This window comes from Aspergillus viridinutans (assembly GCF_018404265.1).
Source record: "Aspergillus viridinutans IFM 47045 DNA, scaffold_1, whole genome shotgun sequence".
Lineage (NCBI taxonomy): Eukaryota > Fungi > Ascomycota > Eurotiomycetes > Eurotiales > Aspergillaceae > Aspergillus > Aspergillus viridinutans.
The window spans coordinates 5,398,449-5,423,077 of NW_025091217.1; the positions used below are offsets into that span (position 1 = coordinate 5,398,449).

At 49.4% G+C, this 24,629-nt stretch overlaps 10 protein-coding genes across 10 annotated transcripts; 6 read left to right on the forward strand and 4 right to left on the reverse strand.

Annotated features, from left to right (window-relative positions):
- Window positions 1-1,057: 1,057 nt before the first annotated feature.
- gel1 (1,3-beta-glucanosyltransferase gel1) lies at window positions 1,058-2,475 on the reverse strand (the record flags this gene model as incomplete). The annotated part of the gene is made up of 2 exons (XM_043266700.1): window positions 1,058-1,819; window positions 1,879-2,475. 2 exons carry the CDS (start codon window positions 2,473-2,475, stop codon window positions 1,058-1,060), a joined length of 1,359 nt encoding a protein of 452 aa, XP_043122635.1.
- Window positions 2,476-5,067: 2,592 nt separating this feature from the next.
- Aspvir_001581 (uncharacterized protein) lies at window positions 5,068-5,544 on the forward strand (the record flags this gene model as incomplete). The annotated part of the gene is made up of 2 exons (XM_043266701.1): window positions 5,068-5,227; window positions 5,372-5,544. 2 exons carry the CDS (start codon window positions 5,068-5,070, stop codon window positions 5,542-5,544), a joined length of 333 nt encoding a protein of 110 aa, XP_043122636.1.
- A 233-nt stretch (window positions 5,545-5,777) lies between these two features.
- On the reverse strand, window positions 5,778-6,515 carry Aspvir_001582 (sterol desaturase family protein; the record flags this gene model as incomplete). Its single annotated transcript, XM_043266702.1, has 1 exon — window positions 5,778-6,515. One exon carries the CDS (start codon window positions 6,513-6,515, stop codon window positions 5,778-5,780), a length of 738 nt encoding a protein of 245 aa, XP_043122637.1.
- A 709-nt stretch (window positions 6,516-7,224) lies between these two features.
- Aspvir_001583 (YbhB/YbcL family Raf kinase inhibitor-like protein) lies at window positions 7,225-7,860 on the forward strand (the record flags this gene model as incomplete). Its single annotated transcript, XM_043266703.1, has 1 exon — window positions 7,225-7,860. One exon carries the CDS (start codon window positions 7,225-7,227, stop codon window positions 7,858-7,860), a length of 636 nt encoding a protein of 211 aa, XP_043122638.1.
- Window positions 7,861-9,857: 1,997 nt separating this feature from the next.
- Window positions 9,858-10,691, forward strand: Aspvir_001584 (putative GPI anchored cell wall protein (Dan4); the record flags this gene model as incomplete). Its single annotated transcript, XM_043266704.1, has 1 exon — window positions 9,858-10,691. One exon carries the CDS (start codon window positions 9,858-9,860, stop codon window positions 10,689-10,691), a length of 834 nt encoding a protein of 277 aa, XP_043122639.1.
- A 589-nt stretch (window positions 10,692-11,280) lies between these two features.
- On the reverse strand, window positions 11,281-12,198 carry pex4 (putative ubiquitin conjugating enzyme (UbcJ); the record flags this gene model as incomplete). Its single annotated transcript, XM_043266705.1, has 3 exons — window positions 11,281-11,618; window positions 11,760-12,021; window positions 12,112-12,198. The coding sequence occupies 3 exons, from the start codon at window positions 12,196-12,198 to the stop codon at window positions 11,281-11,283; spliced, it is 687 nt and encodes a 228-aa protein (XP_043122640.1).
- A 134-nt stretch (window positions 12,199-12,332) lies between these two features.
- Window positions 12,333-13,631, forward strand: Aspvir_001586 (endonuclease III domain-containing protein; the record flags this gene model as incomplete). The annotated part of the gene is made up of 1 exon (XM_043266706.1): window positions 12,333-13,631. One exon carries the CDS (start codon window positions 12,333-12,335, stop codon window positions 13,629-13,631), a length of 1,299 nt encoding a protein of 432 aa, XP_043122641.1.
- Window positions 13,632-13,923: 292 nt separating this feature from the next.
- Window positions 13,924-15,630, forward strand: Aspvir_001587 (uncharacterized protein; the record flags this gene model as incomplete). Its single annotated transcript, XM_043266707.1, has 2 exons — window positions 13,924-13,927; window positions 13,973-15,630. 2 exons carry the CDS (start codon window positions 13,924-13,926, stop codon window positions 15,628-15,630), a joined length of 1,662 nt encoding a protein of 553 aa, XP_043122642.1.
- A 455-nt stretch (window positions 15,631-16,085) lies between these two features.
- On the reverse strand, window positions 16,086-17,011 carry Aspvir_001588 (pirin family protein; the record flags this gene model as incomplete). The annotated part of the gene is made up of 2 exons (XM_043266708.1): window positions 16,086-16,600; window positions 16,663-17,011. The coding sequence occupies 2 exons, from the start codon at window positions 17,009-17,011 to the stop codon at window positions 16,086-16,088; spliced, it is 864 nt and encodes a 287-aa protein (XP_043122643.1).
- A 3,217-nt stretch (window positions 17,012-20,228) lies between these two features.
- On the forward strand, window positions 20,229-22,803 carry Aspvir_001589 (putative DNA helicase; the record flags this gene model as incomplete). Its single annotated transcript, XM_043266709.1, has 5 exons — window positions 20,229-20,791; window positions 20,902-20,934; window positions 21,010-22,460; window positions 22,549-22,609; window positions 22,668-22,803. The coding sequence occupies 5 exons, from the start codon at window positions 20,229-20,231 to the stop codon at window positions 22,801-22,803; spliced, it is 2,244 nt and encodes a 747-aa protein (XP_043122644.1).
- Window positions 22,804-24,629: the final 1,826 nt, after the last annotated feature.

The window sequence follows — 24,629 nt, forward strand, 5'->3', positions numbered from 1 at the left end:
CCAAAGCGCATGACGGCTAGAATTGCCGAAGGAAAGAAGAGAAACAAAAGAAGGAATGGATAAGCCATCATTCATCTGGCGAGGACATCATTCATATACACACCCATCCGTCCTCAAGCACGGACTGGCCCTGTCACGGAAAACGACCGAGAAATGAAGGACGGCACCCGGTGGATTGGAAGAATTAAACCGGTGGGCTCATCGACGGCTAGACTAGATAGAAACCGACAAGAGCATAACTGCTTCTCCGATGGAAGGAATGTCGCATTCGCCGGCAGGAAATAAGCAACCCAAGAAGCGCCAGCAAAACGTCAACCTGCACCGAGTGGGCCGCGCTTAGGAGAGCTAGATAAGTCTGGTTTCATATTTCAACGTCGGCCGTTTGAGCCGTCAACCCTCGATACCGATATTGCCCACCTTTCCATCTAGTCGAAACAGTTCCCCTCCAGGACGTTGATTATCAAGTGGATTGATCAATAAAACGTGGTGGTTGATTGGTCGACCGAGTCAGGATGCTAATGAGAGCGTGTCGGAGCTGACAATCCGCAACGACAGTACCTTTATATAGGAGATCGAAACTGGTGCCAATGGAAAATGTTGGACAATGTAAGATTACTATTGAGGTCAGTCAGAATAGTGATTCCTGAGGAGAGCTTATCCTGTAAACTAGTGACTAGTCTTGACCAACAGCCCTACCGACAGGCTCGCAGCAGTCTCGTCTCTCAAGAATCTTCCGTGGTTTGATGGGAGGTGGGTCGGTCGCTGCCAAGGGCACAAGCAGCAGGCGATCACTGCAAAATCGTTGACCAGCAAGGTAAAAAAGATGAAAATTAGGTCATTCAATTAATCTATAAGAGGCCAAGAGAAGACAACCTAAACTGTACATTTTCCCGAGTCTTTCTCGCTGGGGTGTGAAATAACACCACGGATAATTCATCAGTTGAATACAATCCCCCCATTGTAGACCAGTCGGGTGCCCAAAGAACCGAACCGAAGACGAACAGTAAAAACCATGGCGATAGGACAATTTGTTCAAAAGGGTATGAGAACAGAAAAATTACAAAAGGACGAGGCCAGCGCCGAAGACAGTGGATAGGAGAGTAACCGCACCGACGACAACGGGAGCCATGGTCAGGCTAGGGACAGTCAGGCCAGCTGCAGCGCCCTTGGAAGAGGTGGAGGTGCCGCTGCTGCTGCTTCCAGAGGCAGAGCCAGATCCGGGCGAAGCAGTGGCAGTAGACTGGGTACCACGGTCCTGGCTGCCAGAGCCGGCGAAACCAGGGCCCTTGCCAGCACCCTCGGTCATGTACTTCTTGGCAGGCTCGGGGATGGCAGGCAGAACATCGTTGTCAACGTCCCAGTTGGGGGAGTCCTTGGCAGGGCAAGGGTTGGCACCACCAGTCTTGTTGTAGTTGCCGTCGCCGGAGGGGTTGGAGGTCTTTTGGAACGCGGTCTTCAGAGCGTCGAAATCGGAAAGCGTTTTGACGTCGTTGCCGCTAACCTCCACCAGACCGTAGTTGCTGGTTTCCTGAGAGTACTCGTACACGAGACCACCAGAGTAGACACCAGTCATGTCCGTGGAGTAGAGGGAGCCGACTTCTTGGAATTGACGCTTGTTGGTGTTGCAGCCGTATTCGGACAGGAAGAGAGGAAGACCATAGCCAGTGAAGTTCTTGACCTTCTGATCCCAGCCAGAGGTTGTGAAAGAGGAAGGATCGCACCAGGAGTAGTCGTTGAAAGCGAAGAAGTCACTGCGCTCGTCATCGGAGCCGCAGTTCATATACTGAGCCATCTGAAGACGGTTGGTGTCGATATCGGCCTAGAATTGGACCAGTCAACAGGAGCGCACGACCAACAAGTATGTACAGAGGAACTTACAGCAGAGTAGCCGACAGGAATCTGACGGTAGTTGCGGCTACGGATGTACTGACGCAGATCACGAGTGACGGCCTTGACATAGGGAGCAGCAGAGGAAGAAGGGCCGTCGTTGATAACCTCGTTACCGGAGAAGAAAGCGAGGGTGTTCTTGTAACCGGCGAAAGAATCAATGGTAGCGAAGATGTACTGGAGGTAGACATCGTTGTACGACTCCTTGGGCTTGGAGCGGTTGATGGAGTACTTGGGAGTGTTGACATCGAGCACCAGGTAGATGCCAGCATCAGCCAGGGCATTCATACACTCGTCGTGGTTCTTGGAGTTGTCGACCGAGTAGACACGGATGGTGTTCAGACCGAGCTCCTTGAACTTGGCAATGTCACGCTTGCAACCATTGGCATCAGCGATGGGGTCAGCCAGGTCAGAGGAGCCACCGGGCTGGTAGTCGACACCGCGAATATAGAAACGGTCATTTCCCTTGAAGAAAGCATTACCCTTGACGGTGATGGGAGTGACGTCGGCACGGGCCTGGATGGAGGGGGCTGCCAGAACGCTGGAGGCACCGACGGCGAGAGCCGCAGCAACAGCAGAGGCCTTCATTATGAGTGATGTGTATTCGTCAGGGGATCGGATAGGTAGACGGCTCGAAGAGAATGGCGAGACCGTGGATTAACAGAAGTCAATGTCAGCGAAGGACGAAATGGGAAGAAGGAGAAATGGAGAATTGTAGTCTAGCGAGTGACGATATCGAGGATTAATAGAAGTACGAAGGACTGGAGAAAAGAAAGAAGGATATGAACGACCGAAGGGATATGCAGGAGGAAAAGAACAAAAGAGGCAGGGAGAGCAGTCAACTATGGGATGCCCAGGAAGGGTGGCAGGACCTTAAAACCAACCAGGACCCCATCCCTGAAAGAAACAGGGAACGCAAATAGCATTACGGTATCATTCCCAGTGTCTGGGGTGCCAGTGGATAAGAATAGCACTGGAGATGGTAATACTTTTACATACACAGGGATAACCTTCCACATTCACAGTAGATACACAGGACTCGTCATCACTCTGCACTTGATTGACAAAGGAAGACTGCTCTGACCATCTCAGTGGCCATCAACAAGCAATGTGGGGAAAAGGAATGGGCCCTGCCTGACACTCTTGTGGATCGTGGGCGCAAAAGAGCCCAAGATCATCCGATCGGCCCAGCGTGAAAGATGTAAAACTGTGAAGGGAATGAATTCAACTGTGCTGATGGTGATTATTATTGGGTGGCAAATCGCAGAGTACTACCTCTCTACTTTCCCTCCAAGTTAAGCAGAGGTTCTGAAACATTCCCAACTGACAATTTATCTACTCAATTCCCACCAAAAGAGAATAATGCAAAGAGCAGTCACTGCAGCTTGATGATGATTGACCCTGCTGGCTGCCGCGGTGGGGAATCTCCCAGGGGCGGGTGGAGCTTTGGCTTTTAGCCCCTCAGGCCTCAGAAATAAGGGCTCAGTCCCTGAGACCCTGAATAGCGGTCGCTGTTGCTACTCCTTTGCTGCTATGCGTTGCATTATGTTCTATTTGTGTGTAATGATGCTGTATCATATTTTGTATAAATGCCGTGCATCAGATGTAGGATTGAGAATCATCTACGATGCCGACTTGTGGTATTAAATTAAACCCACCTTTTCTTGGAGTCCCGACTGAGGCGGGAAAGCAATCCAGCCGGGTTCTGATTTGACATTCATGGCTCACTCCAGAGGTAGGGAGCTAATCTGATCATAAATGCATCGGTCTATCTCTCCAAATCCAATCGCTAGGTTCTGAAAATTTACCTGACTTGCCAGCACATACAAACAGTGTCTCAGCGTATGTGTCGTGGTCCGGCTGTGGAACATTGTCCTTGCTCAGTACCATTACTTACATGACAATACTTGCTGCTGGCCCATCACGGCAAAGCTAAATAAAAGAAAACTCTGATGCAAAGCCATTGCAGTATCGTTATTCGTTTGATGTCTGGTCTCAGTTGTCAAGAGAGATTAAAAGAAGAATCATTTGATCCTTCGGCCAAAAAAGGCAGAGCTTGACGTCAATCCATGGAAAGCCACACAGCCTCTTAGAAGAATCTCGACTCCGCCTCTCTGATTGGGCGGGAAAACGACCACATTCCGAGAAAAAGATTGGTAGTGAGCATGTTTCATGTTATCACACAAATGTACGGAGTATCTGGGATTTAACATGGCCTTGAAATCAGACCTGATCCTCTCTACCTATGTATAGAAAGAAACATGAATGTCGGGTTCAGGTTTGGGTTTCTTCCATGTATATTAAACGCTGCCACTCTGTCTCCCGCTCCGACAATCATAATAAAAGCTTTAAACGCTATTGGTCTCTTGGCTACCATTTCGTTCTGAAACTCTTAATATCTTCCTTTAAGTGGAACGAAGCACTATGAATATCTTTTGATGAATCGGATCCATCTCATGCCTAATTTAAGAGCAGACGGAGTATTGTGGCAGCCTGGCTTGTCCTGGCTGGTCTAGACCTGCCGGCAATTATTCTAGGGATTCCACTGGTAAAGCCTAGCGCTGTCCTCAAGCAATCCCTTAGTCAAAGGACTTGATTGGCTATCTTTCTTACTTACAGGCGTTTTTTCGCTTTTTGTCTTCGGGAATGATTGATCTAAGTCTCTGGCAAATTTGATGTCCCTGACTAGACTATTAGTCGAATAAAGACTGTTGGGGGAAAACTGTGGTGTCGTCGAACCGGAGATATATAACTACGGCGTATGGAAAGCCTCTAACAACCATTTGCATAAACGAGTGATGCATAGCATCTGGACACTACCTTTACTTGGCTCTGACAGAATACAAAACACCGATGATTGTTCCAGCATGCTCAACATGTAACTATAGCTTATTCCAGGAAATTCTCGTTCCGGTCGCAGCCCCCAGAGCCAAGAGCATATTTACAGAATTGAAAGACGCATAGAGTTCATGTTCATTGCTTTCCTGTGTCAAAGCACTATTTCAAGACTGCAAAACTTGAATTCGTTGATAGTAATGCAGGACGATCGAGTATCAAGCTGCCGACGGATGGTCAAACATAGATCGCAATAGCCCCTATCCGGTACTATTGTCAGCGCGTACTTGTCAGCCCATGCGCATCAACACACCAACGTATCCCCGCTTGCTGATCGGTTACGATATGACACAGCGGGTAGCGCGAAGGGCGATGGCTGAGGCTGGAGTTACGCCTGTCGAGATCAATATCTACGAGCTACATCACTGCTACTCAACTAACAAATTGATCCTGCTGATGCGCTTGAGTTTGCGGCTCCCGGAAGGCTTACGAGTTAACCCCTCTGGTGAGTTGATTTCGAAGGTCACCCACTCGGAACGACGAGGCTCGCGAAAGGCACGGAATTGACGTAGCAGCTGCGAAGTTTGGCAGAAAATGGAGGGCTTGTCGAAAAACTGTCGTGTCTCTTTGCAGAATAACTTGGGTTTAGGGGCGCGCTGGTGGTCAGTCCATCAGCGAGCTGATGGGAAGACCGACGAACGTGGTTTCGATGAGGGGGCTGCTAAGTTGTCGGGATCAGGTCCCAACCTGGCGTTAGCAGAGCGATATGCGGCGCTACGGCAGGAGAGTGCGTCAGAGGGAGGCAAGCGAGGCAATGCGTAGTGAGTACATACTGTAGGATACTGTGGAAGACTGACAGCCAAGGTATAGGATGAGACACGGCAGAACGAGAGATGTCAAGACTTCATGACCACTAATGAGTATGCAAGACTTTTGACGCCTGGTATCACATGGATGATGTATTAACAACTTGCCGAAGCACAGACTGCTGAGATAGATATACATTTTGACCTTTTTGTCGCAGCCTAACAAACATATGCCTCTCTCGATTTCCACTATTCCTTCCGTTTCTTTTCAAGCTTATTAGTCCCATGTAGCCAATCTAAAAGGCCGATGGAACCATAGTGCAAGTTGAACTTCTCATGATGTAGGTCGTGCATTTTCGCCTTGTTTTTGAAGAAATCGTACCCACTATGTACAGTCGCGGTGTTGGCGAGCTCGTAAGCCAGGAAGGCCCAGAAGGTAAGGATATGACTCCTCAGAATCTGCGGTGGCAAAGTAATTGGAAGCGTATTGGCCACAATGTGTTCGATGGGATGGGCATACTGCGCTGCCAGTGCGATGGGTGCTGTGAATTTATGATGCCGCTTGTGGATTTTAGCGTAGAAGAACGGACGGTGAAGGAAACGGTGACTGTAATAGAAGAGCGCCTCTCTCAGAAGGATGCTCAGAATGAAGTCACGAAGGAATTCGGTCAGGGGTGGCAACGAGGCTTGGATTCGAAATGCTGAAGTCCCCCGTTTGAGAACAAAAATTTGGAAGAGATGCAGGCCCATGGACAGCACCGAGTTCTGCACGACTACCACGAAGCATTGCCAGATATCACGTCGGCTAGGCTGTCTGGGTGCTGGTTGCAATTTGTGCCGTTGTGAGAAGGACGGGAACAAGGCGTCTAAGGAGATGTAGCAGAGAGATGGAAGCCAAAAGGAGATGACTTGAATCAGAACTGTGCCCGCAAATTCGATTGTCTGCGGAAGATACGAGGCGACAATTTCTTTCCACATGCTTTCCATATTGAAGACTTCGAGGGTAATGGTTCCGTTGGTAAACAGAAGCGACTCCGGGAAGCTTGTGGCAAAGGGAAGGACGCAGTGAGAATTTAGGTTGATGATCAGAGAGATACCTCGACAAGTCCTATCTATAGTGCATGGTTTATATCACATCTGTGAATGTAACATCATATGAGAATCTGGAGATGTCAAGGTGTTGCCTCGGTAAGCTTCAACATCAGATGGACAAAGATCCACACTGATCCCCGCACGTCTGGGGTGCCTGCGATAGCCGAACACGATCAACAACCCGCATCGAACTACTCCAAATTAACACAATAGATACTAATGAGTTCGTCTGCTCCTGCACACAACACTCCAGTCTGCCACTTTGTACACACTGCGATTGTTGAGTTAAAAGGACATGCTGGTCAGGCGTTCATGGAAAGAAAGCGCCAGCGCGTGTTCGTGCTGCTCCTTGACAGCAGCTTCCATATGCAGGTGGTTCTGCTCTTTCCGTAGCTACCTTACTCTTGCAAAATGTCCTCTTTAACTTCCCCCAAGGGAATTGTTCCTCAATCACCCAACACTGCCCGCGCTTTGAAAGACAAACTGCTGTACAGCTTATCCTTCTAAAGTCATCCTTTCAAGAACCTCGCATTTGAAAGATAACATTCTATAAGTATGACGTCGAGTTGCCTGGCGAACGGAGACTTCTGACCGTTACTCGCAGATGCATCTTATAGCTTTCACGTTCAGCTGCCTTATGCTGGTAGTCAGCGCCAGGGCCCAATATGAAAAGCTATTCACAAGTGGGCCAGCTTTTGCCAACTTCCCGTACCCCACGATTCCACTCAATTGTTCCGAGATTGGCCCATCAGGCTCGCCTCTGGGTGTTGACCACATGAAAGAGGGAGCCGGCTTCTTTCCGGCTCTGGAATGGCCTTCTCCCGCTGGAAATATCCGAGAATACCTTCTTGTGGCCGAGGACCCTGACGCTCCTCTTCCCCATTCTGTCATCCACGGGCTGTATTACGGAATCCCACGCGTTTTCACCGGGCTTGAGCACGACGACTTCCAAGTGAGCAGAACGCACAATGACTCATATATGCTCGAAGGCGGATTCAAGTACGGGCAGAACAGAGGCAATACAGTGTATCTTCCGCCCAAATCAATCCCGGAAGATGGTCCCCATCGTTATTTCTTCGAGCTCATTGCACTGAGTGCACCAATCGATCGAAGTAGGCTGAGCGACAGGGCGACCCTGAGGGAGATCGCCGATGCCATCTATGGCAGGGTTGTTGGATGGGGCGCCTGGGTGGGCATAGTCAACAATAACCGTGATTCGATCGTGAGGAATGGTTCATAGAGTGTCTAGTTTGGCTGTGGTTTGAGATTCCCGAAGGACATGCTCCTATATTGAAGATTGGCAGTGATAGCACACATTACTGTCTGTGTCCTTGAAGCCGTTTTATGATTGTCTGCTTTCTAAGTTTTCTTTTTCGTCAACTCATGTGCTATTGTTAGACCAATCAATCCAAAAGTCTAGCAAAATCAAGAACCCGAGAATTGTCAGCTGCGTACTATTGTTCAACAGTTGATGAGCTCAAGACTCACATTAGAGTGCTCCCGTCGATTGGATCAACCTCATAATAGTGCTGCCAGATTTCGGTCCTAGACTTAATCAGGGATATTTATAGAAAGTAGTATGTTTTGGCAAAATAGTGCCGGTGTCTCAGATTATTTGGAGAGAGAACAAATTTGTGGCCCTGTATGGCGGGTTATGGGCTGCTTCCAAAAAAGGGTAGAGTGACGTCTTGGCATTCTGCATATTACCGAGCACGATCTCATCAGACGGCATAAGTACCGAGTTGCACCAATTTGCTTGTGCCGATGGCCTCCAGACTGCAGAGATACGAAGATGGACATCGGACTAATCAACTGTGTAGCAATAATAATGGTAGAGCAATAACTGAAAACAAGCTGGCGATTCTCAATTTAGTAGGGACCAATCATATCATCGAGCGTGTAGCTCCACTCAGGCAAGCCACAGCCGCAAAAATAGGTAAGTAGCAGATCGGGATTCTGTTGGAACCACGCAAGTCACAACTCGTCCTAATGCGGCATCAAGCGGATGAGCTCCCTTATCCGGGTCATCAACCATGCGATTCAGGTTCAACATTACATGATCCAGGGATTCTTTGCTCTGTTTTTCCTGGCTGGGGATTTTCCATTCCACTTAACGTCTGATGGATTCTAATGGCTTCTTAGCCACTCCATCACAATAAATGCAGTCGCGTACCAGAGGTAGATATTCAGATTACTTGATTTACGCTAGCAATGCGCTATCAATTCTTGCGTAATCCTGATCTCATGCTTGTGTCTGTTTGATTGGCTGTGAGAGGCTCGGTGATGATGTCGCATCCGAAAGCGAATTGTGACAGAACCTTGTGTTACGGAATAGGCCGACTCCTAACTTGGAACTGGATGTGTTGGCCGTTCTTCCTCTCCCCTTTCCCTGGTTTCATCATTGGTCTCCAGTATCCATTGTTGATCAATAACCATGTTTGCTCTGAGACACAAAGATAGTAAATATGAGCGATATTATCCAAACAACTTGGGTAGGTGGGCTTTTCAGCTATCCCGAAGCATGATAAATGCCGAGTGATAAGGCTGTTATCAGAAGCGGATACGTACTATTGACAGCAACGGAGATTACTTATTCTGTTATATTCTTTTATTCAGACGTACATGCAAGGAATGGATTGAAGTGGTCTATGGGATGATGTACGCTGTAGCATTGCCACCTTCTATTATTACTGCTAGGTAGCGGCCTTTGTTTTGCTGATGTCTTTTTTTGGTGGTAAAAGCCCGAGGTTTCCATGGCTGATCCACAGATAGTGCCAAGGCGCAAGGCCCTGATTGGTCGGTTACTCTATGCTCACTGAATGCGAAGCCGAAACAAACGGCTTTTGGAGTCACTAAAGTGGCTACTAGCCTTAGGCCTTCACTAGTCTAGTTTTTTTTCTAGTTACGTATCCTGCTTTCTCAGGCTCCCAAACCGGGAACAAACAAAAGGACCCGGACGCCTCCTGGGCTCCTCATCTTCACTTCTTGCATATAATTCTCTTTTCATCGCAAATTGGCGTCCACCTTGCTGCAACTGCTATTCGTCAAGCAACTTGACTGACGCCCACCGGTTGCTAATCATAGGAGCTGATAATCAATTGTCTCACAGCGTCGCATCTCCTCGCATCATCTCAGCCTACTGCTGAATCAGGCAATCCTCTGCACTTCATTCAATCTCAATTCTCCTCCCCATCCTTCACCCATTGCGAGGTCCCTCAAGTCCGTACATTAATCATTATGAACCGCTTAATTCGCTTGCTTTTTGTCTCTCTGGCTGCGTCATCAGCTATCGCAGCTCCAGCTCCCGAGCAATCCGAGCCAGTGCTGGCGGTTAGAGAGGATACCTTCTCTGGGTACCTCAGCAACCTCAATGAAAACTCGATTCACAAAGCTCTGCATCTCATAGAGCGATTTCGCCATGGTGTCTTCCCCACTGACAGAGACGCCATTGATGCCATCCAGAGAGAGGATCGGTCACTGGCAGCACATCTGAACCTCGCAAGAGATATCGGCAACAACGCCACCACGTCTTCGCCTGCAACGACCCAGCCGCCTTCGACTACTACTCAGCAGACCACTTCGGAAACGACTACCACTACCGAGTCACATACAACGACTTCCAACCCATCCAACACCGCTCCTACCACTACTGAGACGCAGCCTACTACTACAACCACCACAAGCGAGACCACGACGTCGACTACTCAGAACACTCCTACCCCCACCACGGCTGGTCCTACTACTACCACATCGACTACAACCTCGCACACCGGCACAACTCTGACAACTACGTCATCCACAAGCGAGGGTGCAACCACCAGCAAGCATTCCACCACCCGTACCCCCTACACGTCGACCTACATGAGTACCACCACTCTCCCCAATGGCCAGCAGAGCACCGTCACAGCTGTGACGGTCGTCTACCCCACGGGGGACAGCTCCAGCCAAAGCGCTACAACCACCGGTCCGGCCCCCGGCCTGCAAACCGGCAATGCCGCATCCATCACCGGGCTCCAGAAGGAGCTGCTCGTCATGCTTGGAGGCGCTGCCGCCGTGGCCATGGCTCTCTAGACAGCCGGACAAGTTGGCAGTGTCACCTTGAACCCAATATTATCCTATCAAGCCGAATATCCTGGTCTTATGGTTGTGCTCACAGTTTGCGTTTTATTGCATCTGATGGCGTTTATTCCTTGTTTAAACTTACTCATGACATGACTCCGACCTTTTACGATCCTTTGCATGGTCTCTGGCGTCCGACTGTTGTCTCTCTTTTCGAATATGTGGTCCATATGGTGATACCGGCGGGTTATTCTTGTTAATATCTTGGTTTTAGCGTATCATGTCTCTCCTTATCATTGCCAGGACATGGTGATCCTGCCTTGTCCATAAGCGTGCATATTTGCAAAGCAGTTGCGTCTGACGATGGGTGTTTCATCTACTTCGATAGTTGATATCAGTGAATAATTACAGCTCCTCCAGGAAACCCCTTCCGCTCTCTCTAGACATGTAGACAAGCATCGGAACAAAAACCAGGTATATGCAACTCCAGATCCGTCGGGTATGTAAATGTATATACGTAACAGATATCATTACCGCTCTTCGAAAAATGATCAAGAAATGTCGGGTGTTCGTCCCTCATCGCCCCTTTGAGCGTTTCGACTCATCGACTAACAGTCCCCTGCCCCTGCCATCTCTCCTCCTCAGTCCAATATCGAACGACACTCTCCCACGCCGGGATATCCCCGTCGCGCAGCAGCGCCGCCACATCGACGTTCAGCGGCGAATCCGGCCGCGGGTCAGTGAGCAACTGGTGGATGGCCGTCAACGTCGTCGAGAGCGTGTACACAGGGCTCCAGTGCTCGGTCGTCAGGAGCGTGAGACATATCTCGCCCGTTGTGAAGGAGATATTGGGGTGGGAGATGCGAGTCGTGAAGCGGATGTTGGGCGGCGCGAGGGGGTAGTTCGGTGGGATGGTGATTTTGAGGCCCCAGAGGCCGCCTGAGATACCCATATGTATTAGTACGATTGAGTCAGATGTTAAGATGAAGTTATACCGAAGAGAAGGTATGCGGTTGTGGAGGGGAGGGTAGATAGTGTCGGTCGGCGGACGGCGACCGGTGCCTGAATTGAGTAACTCACCTTCGTACGGTGTGCCTTTGACGCCCTTCAGGACTGCTTCCCAGTGTAAGAGATCATCTTCATCTACTGGACCTAGATGGAGCAAGGCCTCGTTCGGGGATTTGGTGTAGTCTTTCAGTTCGCGGAGGAGGCGTTGCGTCGTCGAGTTTGACGCCATAGCAGGCAGTTCAAGAATGTGGGAGCCGCGGGCGCAATCGATGATCAACGAGATCAGGGGTTTGAAGTGCCTACTTCCGGGAGGATCTGGCTCCCGACCGCGATTCTAGAATTGAAATGAATGATGGAGGGTGTGAGGAGATTGAAGCAGCTCTCGAGGTAATTATTCCCCCAAAACGTCAATAAGGATACTTACACCGAGGTTCAGCTGGCAGTGGCCGTGGGTCTTCCCCATGTCACTGAAGAGTTCCACGGTCTGGGCTTCCGTGGTCGGGGAAACCATGTGTAAGCAGCTAAGCACCCACTGCTAAAAGTTCGCCCCTTTCTATGGTCTATGGGTACCTTTACATTATTCATATGAAGCTCTTATCCACGAGATAATATAATTAACCTCATCTACAAACTAGACAATCAACAATGCGTACTTCGCGCACTTCCAAAGAGACGGCAAGCTTTCTGCAGGCTCTCTCGCCTCCTACGCGACGCCAAACGCGTAGTTCGTCAGGGACAAATGTCCTTCAGCGCTTTGCTTTCAGTGCCGGCGCAAATGGCCATGCTGAGACTGCGCCTACGATGACGGCAGCACAGTTCCAGCAGAATGACGGTGACGATACTTCGTCGCTCTCATCAGCTGATACTGTGGACATCGAGGATATCTTGGAACCCCCTCTGAAAAAGAGAAAGAGTAGCCCGAGCAGCTTGTCCACCAGGAGAACGACACGAGCACCCAGTAGGACCGTCGCAAAACGTGAGGCCGTCAAGATGGAGCCTGCGAAACCAAAATCACGTCGCGCACCCGCCCGCAAGATCAAGGGCGATGATGGTTCAATCAAGATAGAACCGCCATCGAGCTGGGAGACCATCTATTCCATGGTCAAGAAAATGCGGGAGAACAACCCGACAGCTCCTGTGGATACCATGGGCTGCGCTGAACTCTATTGGCGATCATCGTCTCCCAGAGACAAACGATTCCAGACCCTTATTGCACTGATGTTATCGTCCCAGACCAAGGACACAGTGACAGCTGTGGCTATGCAGCGGTTACACACCGAGCTGGGGGACGGAAGAGCCCCAGCGGAAGATCCCATAGTTAAGAAAGAAGAGCAAGACGATGTTGACCTCAAGCCATCACAGCCTCTGAGAGATAGCACTTTGAATCTCGAGAACATCCTGGCAGTGTCTCCTGAGAAACTCAACGAGTTAATTAGGACAGTTGGCTTCCATAACAACAAAACCAAGTATATCAAGGCAGCGGCTGAGATACTCCGAGATCAGTACAACTCAGATATACCCTCGACCGCCGAGGAGCTCATGAAGCTGCCCGGCGTGGGGCCAAAAATGGCATATCTCTGCATGAGTGCTGCCTGGGGAAAGGACGAAGGAATTGGAGTTGATGTGCACGTTCACCGTATCACGAATCTTTGGGGCTGGCACAAAACCAAGACACCTGAGGAGACACGCATGGCATTAGAGTCCTGGCTCCCTAGGGATAAATGGCATGAAATCAACAAGTTGCTTGTGGGATTAGGACAGACAGTTTGCCTACCTGTTGGCCGGAGGTGTGGTGAGTGCGATCTTGCTGGGACAAAGTTGTGCAAGAGCGAAGTCAAAGGACTTCTCTCAAAGAAGAGCACAGGAGTGAAGCTCAAGGATGAAGTTATGAAGGATGATGACTCGGTGTCTGGAGGGGCAAAGGTCAAGGTAGAGGGGGTGTAAAGTGCCCCTGGTAGTGAATGCCCCAGGCATTGAATGCGAGCCTAGATCAGCCCCGTGATAGCGCGTCCCGGTACCGGGTGCAGTGTTTACATGTTTGGTCAAAGGAATCACTTCACTTGGCATCTTTCCTTCGTCTCCATCACGTTCATAGAGAGCATCTGCCGCTTCTCGCTGCTCTCATGTGACCTCCTTTACCTGCCCATTTCATCCCATTGTCTCCATGACGGCTGGTAATTAGTCTTACACTCCCTGGCCTTCGAGACGCGGAGCATCCTTCAGCCTGCCGATTGTCATGGGTAAGTTCTAGCCTGCAATTCACTCGGAGCCTACTACCTTCCTAGATCAACTTCTGACCTCTGCAGACGAGTCTCTTCTTCAGCGTCATCGCAACGGATCCCTGGTGGGGCGGCTCGATCCTGATGAAGAGTCCTTCTTTGCATTATTCGAGTCGTTGAGTACAGTCAAATCATCATCTGAAAACCAAGGGTCTAGCTCCAAGGGCAGAGATAGGGAGAACGACACCACAAGCATGTCCGCTTCGAAGAAGGCTGGCAAGTCCCTTTGTCAACTTCCAGAAAAAGCCAAGCTTCGGATTCTGGAGTACATAGGACTAATACGGCCCTGTTTGATCGATATAACGGCTGAGGCACACAGAGTCAAACAGGCTGCTGACCACACGTGCGACACGCGTAATCTTTTTCATACGCGTGGAAATTGGGCCACCCGCGCTGGTCGACTCTGTGATCATCCACGACTGCCGACAGAAGTGCTCATGGTTTCTCGCGAGTTCCGGGAGGACCTGGGTGCCCTGTTCTGGGCGCACAACCGCTTTAGTTTCGTACTTACCAATTTGAACGACTGGGATTGCTTCTTTACTGCCATCGATTGGGCCGCAGAAGACGTGGGATATTTGCATATCGAAATGCGTACGTGGGACAATCGTTTCATCAAGCCTGGCGCTCAGCGCAATCTTCTGCGGCTGTGGTCTCGTTTCTGCCGCTATGCCGCCCAGCAAATGGTCAATCTCAGATATTTCAGTCTTAAGTGCAGAGTCAAGGACACGGCAGTGGCCCTCAAGATAATGTCTGCTATGGACCCGTTTCCTGCCCTCTCTCAGTGTGCTTTTCATTTCAGTCACACCCCGGAGGAGGATATACGTCCCGTCGTCAAGAGAAATGCCCTGAGATTGACTGGCAATCTCGGAGAAAATCGTACCTTTCCGTACTTTGATCTGCCTAAAGAAGTGCAGTTGATAATACTTGAATTCTTGTTGGTGAACCAGTTGGACCCGTACCTGCCACCTGGGGGCCGGGTATCAGGCATCGTATCGTTCATAGATCGCAAGTCTCTGCGTGTAAATGAGTCTCACCCGCTCACCTGCTGCGGCACCTGCTCTCCGCTCCAGGCGGCGTGCTTCTGTCCTGCCCGTCAGACGGCGTACTCGACCACTTGCTCCTGTTTTTCGTCGCCTGTAAGGTACTTCCTTGTTAGTCGGGCATTCTATGAAGATGCGCGCCGGATCTTCTTTACCATGAATCGCTTCGCCTTTGTGGAGGAAGACCCCGATCTCATGATGGGCTTCATGAACAGTATCCCAACCTCGTCTTTCATGTTGATTCGCCATCTGGTCTTCAAATTCCCTGCGATGCATCGACACCCCGCAAAGCCTAGCCACAAGCCCCACGAAGACTCTGCCATGGTGTCTTGGTCAGTGTTACGCCGCTTCATACGGGAGCATTTTGAACTTTCACGCCTCTCTCTCACCATCGTGGACTTGGGTACCAGGTCATCTAGTTGGCGCAATGCAGCCCCACATCGGAACAAATACGTGAGGAAGTTGCTCGAGGCTTTTCAGGATCTGCGAGGTCTTCGCGAGTTTCACGTGTTTCTCGAAGATGATCAATCCTATGAGCTGACTGCGGAGCGACTTGTTATGGGGCGTGCGGTTGCAAGGAGACCTTTGGACTTCGAATTTCCGTTTGTCGAAAGTGGACGTTAAGAACGGCTTGTCTTCGATTTCTTGACTGGGCCTACTAAAGGTTAGGGGGGAGAATCTCGAAAGCTCGGAATATCGTCCTTACTTTGGTCATATTTTCTCATCCTTGCTACCATTTGAGCGAATGTATCCAGGCCCAGCGAGGTTAGAGACGTCTTATTGATTTGATTTTCAAAGTAAATGAAAAATTCAGTCTTGTGGCCATCAGTCTTGTGGCCACAATCTCTTCCACTCTTAATCATATCGATGAATTCATGTGGAAACAGGAAATCCAAACTTTTGAGGTGTAACAAAAATGCTTTTTCCTCTGAAAATTTGTGTGCAAGCTGATGTGAGGTGAGTAAAAGACTGAAATGAAGATAAGAGAAGAAGTGATTGCTTTTTTCTGGGAGTGAAGATTCATGATCCAGATTTCAAACGAAATGCAAGTGATATGTTTCATTATTACTACCAGCCTCTCAATTACTGTCCAGCACCACCACCTCAGCCTCAGCCTCCCCAATACTTTCCACTGCAAGCATATCACCAGCGTTCACTCCAGTAACAAATGCCCCATCGCCTTCTTCTAGCACAGCGTCTTCCCTGCCGGCTAGCCTGATCTTCGCTTTGCCCTGTTTAGTCATGGGCAGATGGATATATACATTCCTCTTCTTCTTCGAGCTGACTACATCTCCTGCGCCAACGTTCCATTTGAACGTCGTATTGGGGGCGATAATTCCAACTCCCATCAGAAAGTCGGCGTGGATGGGGATCGTGTCTGGAATTCTGGGACGAGCAGCCTCTTCCTCTGCGGGGGTTGCATCTGGCCCTGCTGCCAACGGCGACAGGATCGGAACGAAGGCCTTCCGTTTAACTTCTTCGCTGAACGACATTGTGTGGTACTGCGGTTTCAGCCCGTACTTCCAGGGCAGGACCCAGATTTGAAGGAAATGCACTGGTTTGCTCGACTCGTTCTGCTCAGAGTGCGCAATTCCTGATTGTCCGGTTAGGATCTTCACATCGGAAAATTATAATGGATCAGAAGCAGGTTCTTACCAGTTCCTCCAGTCGTGAATTGCACATCGCCTCGTTGCATACGGTAGAATTGCTTGCCCTGCGCGCCTTCCGCTCCCTTCTTGATCATGCTGTCTCGGTGTGTCAGCTCACCGCTGAGAATGTAGCTGAAGATCTCTGCATCCCGGTGCGGATGTAGTGGGAATCCATTCCGAGCGGCGACGCGGTCTTCGTTCAGCACCCTCAGGCAGCCGAAGTTGAGAAAGCGGTGGTCGAAGTAGTCGGCGAAGCTGAAGGTGTGGTATGTTTTCAGCCAGCCGCCGTGCTCGGCGTATCCGCGCTCACCGGAGCGACGGAGCGCTATCTTGATGTGGCTGAGAGGTTTTGGCATGACGATACTGTTGTCCCGAGTCTTCAATCGGTGCTGTAGATGGACTTTGGCTATCGCAAACAGGCTGGTTGGTGGATTCTAGCGACGACTCACTGAATGGTATCAATGTCAAATGAAATATATCGCTCTTGTGATAGATATTAGGTTCTGAGCAAAGTGAAAAAAGGTTGTCTGAAGTTGAGCATCGCTATATATATATCCTTTGGGTTGTGGCGTCATTGAGCATACTTCGGATGGGATTAAGCTTTATCAGCATGAGATAAGGCCTGACAAACAGCTCCAAGAGCCGGACCAGAGTCTGAAGTGGGTACCGTCATCCCTCAAAGAACAAGCCACAATATAGTAGTAGATGAGCCTGAATCATTAGTCAAGTAGTATTAATGGATTACTGATATTGAGTCAGCAATGATTTTCTTGCTTATTCTTATTGTTTGCTGAACGAGCAATTATATTTCTAAGGCACTAAAAGATCTTGTCACGTGGTGAGGGTAACCCCATATGTCAACAGAGATGGATAGGACAACTAACCCTAATGCTCCTTATTCATGCTTCTAAATCAGTGGCAATACTGTATTGTAAAAGTCAAGGTTAGAGCAATATCACAAGTGCTATATACACCATTAGACGCTTGTGATACTTCATATTCTAATCTGTCTTGGTTACATTACCATTAATATTGCTATTCTTGTCTTTCACAAGCTTAATGTCCATCTCTTAGTATACATACTGCATACTTCGTGGGCGCAAAGTATATATGTTATCTAGTCGTTATATGTGATTATTCTATCGCCAAGCTGGCCAAACCACCAAGCGATAATGCCATGCTCTGGTAGCTTCTGCTGTCCACCTGTTTCTACATCAAGCTCGGAGTCGGGGATGTAACTGCGGATGTCCTTAATGTAATCTCGTCCATCGGCGACACCGTTTTCGACGTACACAGGTTTTGAAGTCTCTTGAGTGAGATCATAATCCCAGCGCACTTGTCCAATTGATTCAATATGTTGGTCGCTGTAAAATAACAGAAGACCTGTGCATGGATGGTGCGACTGGTCTTTGTCCCTGCAGACCTGAACCTTCACAAGGCCTTTGAGCGGGGCCTTTGTCATGTACCAAGTACACGATATTGAGCCTCGGCCGGGAGGTACTGCTGGGGGTTCAAAACGTGTATCCATGGGTGGAGGCTCTAGGCGCCCGGCATGATGCTGATTATTGCAGGTTACTCCAACTTCGGAAATGTATTTGAAGTTAGGATCCAGCCCATCATGAAAGATTCCCGAAATAACACCATCGCCGTCCCTGACCAAAGGGCGGTACTCGTATTGATCGATAATGCGGCTTGGAAGTTGGGGTCCGAATGTGACGGTTCTTCCTAGGGAGGTTTGGAGCTTGCTGGTGAGTCACAGACAAGGCAGGAGGAAAGATAGTCTTACAACTAAGTTAGGGTTGGAAGCTGGCCCACGGCAAATCCTGAGCTTCCGGATCCAAGCTGCTTTGATGTATTCGTGTTCATTGAACGGGAAGTAAATCCAGTGTTTATGGCTGTTACTTGTGCGCCGATTCATCAAATCGACGAACTCCCTGAATTTTGTCGATGTGTCTGAATAACCGTGGATCCCGACGGTCATACCGTTGGCACAACAGACAAGAAGTCCGTGGATGCGGAAATCGAATTTCAAATAGTGCAAGTGAGAATTATTTCGCACTTGATAAAAATTCCGGGGCTGATATTTGGGCGGGAAAGGAGAGCTCCAGAATATATGCGCAGAAGATGGATCCCTCGAGACGAGCTGAAAATCCCTCATAAAAAGACCCTAGTTATGTTAGTTGCTGCACCCCTACTGATGACGGATAAGCATACATCATAGCTCACATGGGCCTCTAAATCAGCATCTCTCGCGTCGAGAATCTCGTACCATGGCGACCCGTCCGATCTGGGGTTCGAATCATGATCCACGAATTGTATCCCACGTATACCGATACAGTCGACTGACAGGATGATTTTGCTAATATTACTAGGCAGCTTGATGTGATATTGACCGGAGGTGCCCATTGATCCGAGTGGTTCGTCGCTGAGCCGTGCCACGTAGGAAGCTCCGCGGTAGTTTATTCTGGACACCCACATTTCTGGTGTTAACCTCAGATGCGTACTCTGGCTTTCACGGTTATCCCTAAGGCGTTCGATCAACCGACGTGCCTCACCAAGTACAACCAAGTACCAGCACGGAGCAATCAGTTCGGAGATCATGATTCTTATTTCAAGCGGTAATTGCCGCAGCAAGTCTTGTCTGAAACAGTCTTGCATAATTTCTCTGGTGTGCTTGCTGAAGAGACCTTCCATAACCGACGCAATTTCTCCACGTTCGTCATCTTGGCATTTATGGACGGGTCTGGTTGCATCAGCAAACCTTCTCAAATCTTCAGAAGTAGGTTTCTTGGATGGCTCGTAGCTATCCTGTAAAACGTTGTAGCACGTTGCATGGAACCAGACTGATGGATACGGCGATCGAGAACAGCGCGCACATGGACTCCCACAACCAGGGACAGTAAGCAGATTTTGATTTAGGTCTGTCGGATATGTTAGACGTGCAAAGGGCATGAGAAACAGGAGGACGCACCAAGAATATGTGACCCAACAGTTGCAGCTTGTCTGCACAGCACGCATAGAGACTGTCTAATATGAATGTCTTGTACAGAAACCATTGCTGGTATATGTACCTGAAGCACGGCAGAAATCGGCATCTCACTCAGAGAAGCGATATGTGCTGCCTGGAGCTTTCATCAGTAAGGATGGCTCGCGCTCATTATACAATGATCGAGACCCCTGTAGAACCGAAAACCATCCCAAATAGAGCGATCGAGCCTTCGCCTTGGACGTACTACCAAGTATTACGAGAACCAACACTGGTCATCGATAGTACGTTAGTGCCTTGCATATGTGAGGGATGGGCAACGCACACAACGGTAGTTATACAACTATGACTAAGCCAGATCCCTATGTTCCCCTGCGGCATGCACGTGACAAGGCATCAGCTCCGGACATAGCTTGATCTTATCTCCGACCACTTCCCAAAGCACCCAAGGCCAGGTCAGTTGATAGCTCTGCACAGGTGCCATTACTGCGAAACTCGCATACGTTCAACATATTGGGTAATGCTCTGGTGTTCTTGTGAAAGTTTTTATCCATGTCGTTCTAGGAATTCAAGTCTACCTTCCCACTATGCCTTCTCCACCAATCTCGATACCCCGCTTCGCACAAGCCCAATTGCAGCTACTTATTCAAGAGCACGAAGCTGAAATTTCCTCCTCCTCGCTAGCCAGCACCGCTGCCTCAGTCTCACCTTCGACTCGTCGAACTCTACAAGCAACAGGCTATGCGCTGACTGGAATTGTGTTATCGCAATGCCGAACAGGACTGGGCGGCCGCGTTGTCGGCGAGTTCACTGCCGATGCAGCTGTATCTTCGAGCAAATCTACGATGAACAAGGGCGACGATAACAAAGCTGGAGCTGACGGTGAACCGAGGCTTGGTGCGCACGGAATCCGAGTCGGGGATATTGTCCGCGTGAACGACACAAGTGGGTCGGGAAGCAAAAAGCCTTCGAAGGATAAAGGCAAAGCAGGTGGGAAAGATGCAGTTGAAGCATCCAAGGGCCCGGAAGGGGTCGTTACAAGAGTTGGAGAGAGAAGTACATGGATTGCATTTGGCCAAAGAGGTGGTGGTGGCCGATCCAAGGAGGACGACGAAGCCATAGAGGAGCTCTGGGGGAAGAAATTATGGCTGTATGTTCTCTGTCAGTCAATGCAGCATAGCGCATTAACCTTTGGTACTGCCTTCTATACTAAGGGTAGCAAGCTGTTCATATCCGACTCATGCTAATGGCCGACTGCAGCATAAAACTTGCAAACGACGTGACGTACCGACGGTATGTGGGCTGCCTCCCCCGTGGCCCCTATTATTGAAACTGAGCTCGGGACATTGAATGGCTCACTCTTTCTAGTATGAACCAAACAATGGAGAAAATGGCTAAAATGACGGACCCGGAATACTCGCACTTTATGCGAGTTGCCTTTGGCCATACGTCTCCAATGCAACCAGATCATGACGCCGTTGGCCCCGTTGAGTTCATCGACCCAACTCTAAACGATTCACAGAAAGAAGCTATACGGTTTGCTTTAGCGTCCCGGGATGTAGCTCTCATCCACGGGCCTCCCGGGACAGGCAAGACCCACACTTTGATTGAGCTTATTCTTCAAATGGTCAAACGAAAGCTCCGCGTACTGGTTTGCGGACCGTCGAATATCTCCGTCGACAATATCGTGGAAAGACTAGCTCCCAACAAAGTACCAGTTGTGCGCATAGGTCACCCCGCTCGTTTGCTGCCGTCAGTCCTTGAGCATTCCCTAGAAGTACTCACTCATACGTCAGAAGCGGCAGCGATCGTCAAGGATGTGAGGAAGGAGATCGATGAAAAACAAGCTAGTATTCGCAAAACCAGGACCGGTCGGGAGAGACGGGCAATCTATGATGATCTGAAAGAGCTCCGTCGAGAGTTTCGCGAGCGGGAGTCAAAATGTGTGGACAACCTGGTTCGCGAAAGCAATGTCGTCCTTGCCACACTCCATGGGGCTGGCGGCCACCAACTGAAGAATCAGCAGTTTGACGTAGTCGTTATTGATGAAGCCAGTCAAGCTCTGGAGGCTCAGTGCTGGATACCCTTATTGTCAGCGTCTAAAGTGGTCCTTGCGGGAGATCACCTGCAGCTTCCCCCTACCGTCAAGTCTTCCGTTGAAAAATCAACGAGCGCCAAGAAGAAAGGGAAATCATATGCGAATGACGCTTCAGTCAGTTCTGCAGAAATCATTGGCGATGTTTCTCTGGAGACAACCTTGTTTGACCGACTTCTTTCATTGCATGGACCAGGTATCAAGAGGATGCTAACCACGCAGTATCGGATGCATGAAAAGATTATGCAGTTCCCCTCCAACGAGCTATACGAATCTAAACTTATTGCCGCGGAGTCCGTGAAGTCACGTCTTCTTAAGGATTTGCCCTATGAGGTTGAGGAGACTGATGACACGAGAGAGCCGGTCGTATTCTGGGACACGCAGGGCGGCGACTTTCCTGAGAAGACAGAAGATGATGAGGTAGGGAAGAAGGAAGCATTGCTTGGCGAAAGCAAGAGCAACGAAATGGAAGCTTTGGTCGTCGCAAAGCACGTGCAAAACCTCATACAGGCCGGCGTGAAGCCTGAAGATATTGCCTGCATTACTCCGTACAACGGTCAGCTTGCCCTTCTTTCTTCCATGCTTCGAGAAAAGTATCCGGGTCTTGAGCTCGGAAGTGTGGATGGTTTCCAAGGCCGTGAGAAGGAGGCCGTTGTGGTTAGTCTTGTTCGTAGTAATTCCGAGCACGAAGTGGGATTTCTGGCGGAAAAGCGCCGTTTGAACGGTATGTACTGGCGTCTCCTCCTTTTCTGTCATTCTTTATTGGACCATATTTACTTGTTGCTAATTTGCATGCATTCTATGTCTCTTAGTCGCCATGACTCGTCCTAAACGGCATCTATGCATATGTGGGGATTCGGAGACAATCAGCAAGTGAGTGCGCCGCAATTATCAGGTTCTGTTTTCAAGGAATTGCATTCGCGTCTGCCAGCTTTGTGGACGAGTGCCGGCAGCCTGCTAACGTGAAATGTTTGCCCTGCAGAGGAAGTGCCTTTCTCAAGCGATGGATGGCGTTTCTCGAAGAACATGCGGATCTACGCTACCCAGATGCAGGGGAACTATTGTAACGGAAGGCGAGTCTCGAAGATGATAGACAGTCGCTCTTGAGCCAAGACGACGCGATAATCAGGTTATCGACACAGAGCCGTGTAGTGTCCTGAAAGACGAGTGTAAACAGCCACTTCCTCCCAACAGACCGGTCCCGTTAGACTAGGCTCTGAACGACACTGCTTCTACTGCTAGCCTTACACTGATGCCGCACGGTCTCGTCGTTTGTCGAGACCCTACGATAACTGATGCAATTAATCCTCAGACCGCAGATCCTCGTGCGTCTGAGCGCAGCATTCCCCGCAACCTATAGCTGTTATAATTTTGGGATCTACATAGATCTGTACCGTTTGACTGGCCAGAATAGCTTCGACTAAATGCGAGCTTTTTGGAAAGTCTCTAGGCCTCCAAGTCAAGTTCGGATGTCTTTGTACATGACGACAGACTGACGAGGCAGGGGATTATCACAGCCAGAAAGGTTGACGAGCAATTTGAGAGCAAGGACAGTCTATTGCCCGCTAAGAATCGTACGTCAGGTCGTAGAACTTCGTGGTTGATGCTATTGAGATCATTAATTACTTATGCCAGAGCTGTAGATACCATGTGCTATCTATTATGCATTCAATGGAGAGTCCAGACTCCAAGAAGCACATGGCACTAACTGTTTATCAGCTAGGCGAATCCTCAGGCCCACTTCGTACAGTTCCCTACTCCCTAGCGCATGCGCTCCTTCTGCAGATAAGCCGTGTCAAACGGTGTCGTTGTTCGAGATTTTGGAGATGAAAATCGAATATCTTTCATATTATTATCCATTATTCAGTTCAACCCTCGTAATTCGCGGGTACCTAGAAGGGAATTCCAAATCCGAGCACCCACTTGGCGTGTCTCAGCACCTCTCACCGTCTCACAGTTGCCGTCTTACAGACTGATGCTCAAACTCAGAGCTCATGTTCCACGCACTATTTACCTTGGAAGTACGCCATCTTGTCATTACAGGTTCTCGTTGACTTTGCGGGTTGTCTGATGTCCAAGTCTTTGGCCCCAATGAGCCTTCATTACAGGCGGCTTCGGACTGACAACATTTATCTTGCACACAGATGACTATTCGCAGCACAGACCACGAGGAGTTTCAGACCAGAATAATCCAGAAGCCTATGATCCTCAACTTTGACCGGGATTGAGATTCAAGCGACTTCCCACCCCCTGACAGAACTGAAACTGCTTTGAACGCACCGACGCGGCACTAACAGCCGCCGTCCAAGCATCCGTTCTTTTTGTTGGCCCACTTGGTCGTCTGGCCCGAATAGTCTTTGCCAACACGCTGTTCTCTTTGGATAGTCCTGGACGGTGTGTGTCTGACGATGATGCCGTCAGGAATTAGTAGTTTGAATCTTGACTCCGTGTCTCCATACAACCCGCCTACTTTGTTACCTGCTTAGCTTCTATTTTCTCAGAGCCTTCCTCATTGAACAACGTATCAGTCTCACAATTCTTTGTCTGGCCACTATTTCGCTCACTTCGGAAATGTGTGTCTGATTCTCTGACACTCCTTACAGTCGATCTCCTGTTGAACGTCCCCCTCTCACTCAGCTTGACTCCAGTCGCTCGCTGCTGCAGCCCGTGTTCTTACGTCTTGTTCCCGATTTAGGTCAAACGCATCGGTCATGCATCTAGAACAAGCGTCGTGTCTTTCGTTGCATTCTGTTGTCCACGATTACCACAATTAGGCTATTTTGTTCCGATGCTATCTGATCCCATACGCAGATACCCCCCCGGTTGTCCTTCGGATTGTGTGGAGATATCGACGTCTGACAGGACCATCTCAACCACGATCAGCTACCACCCT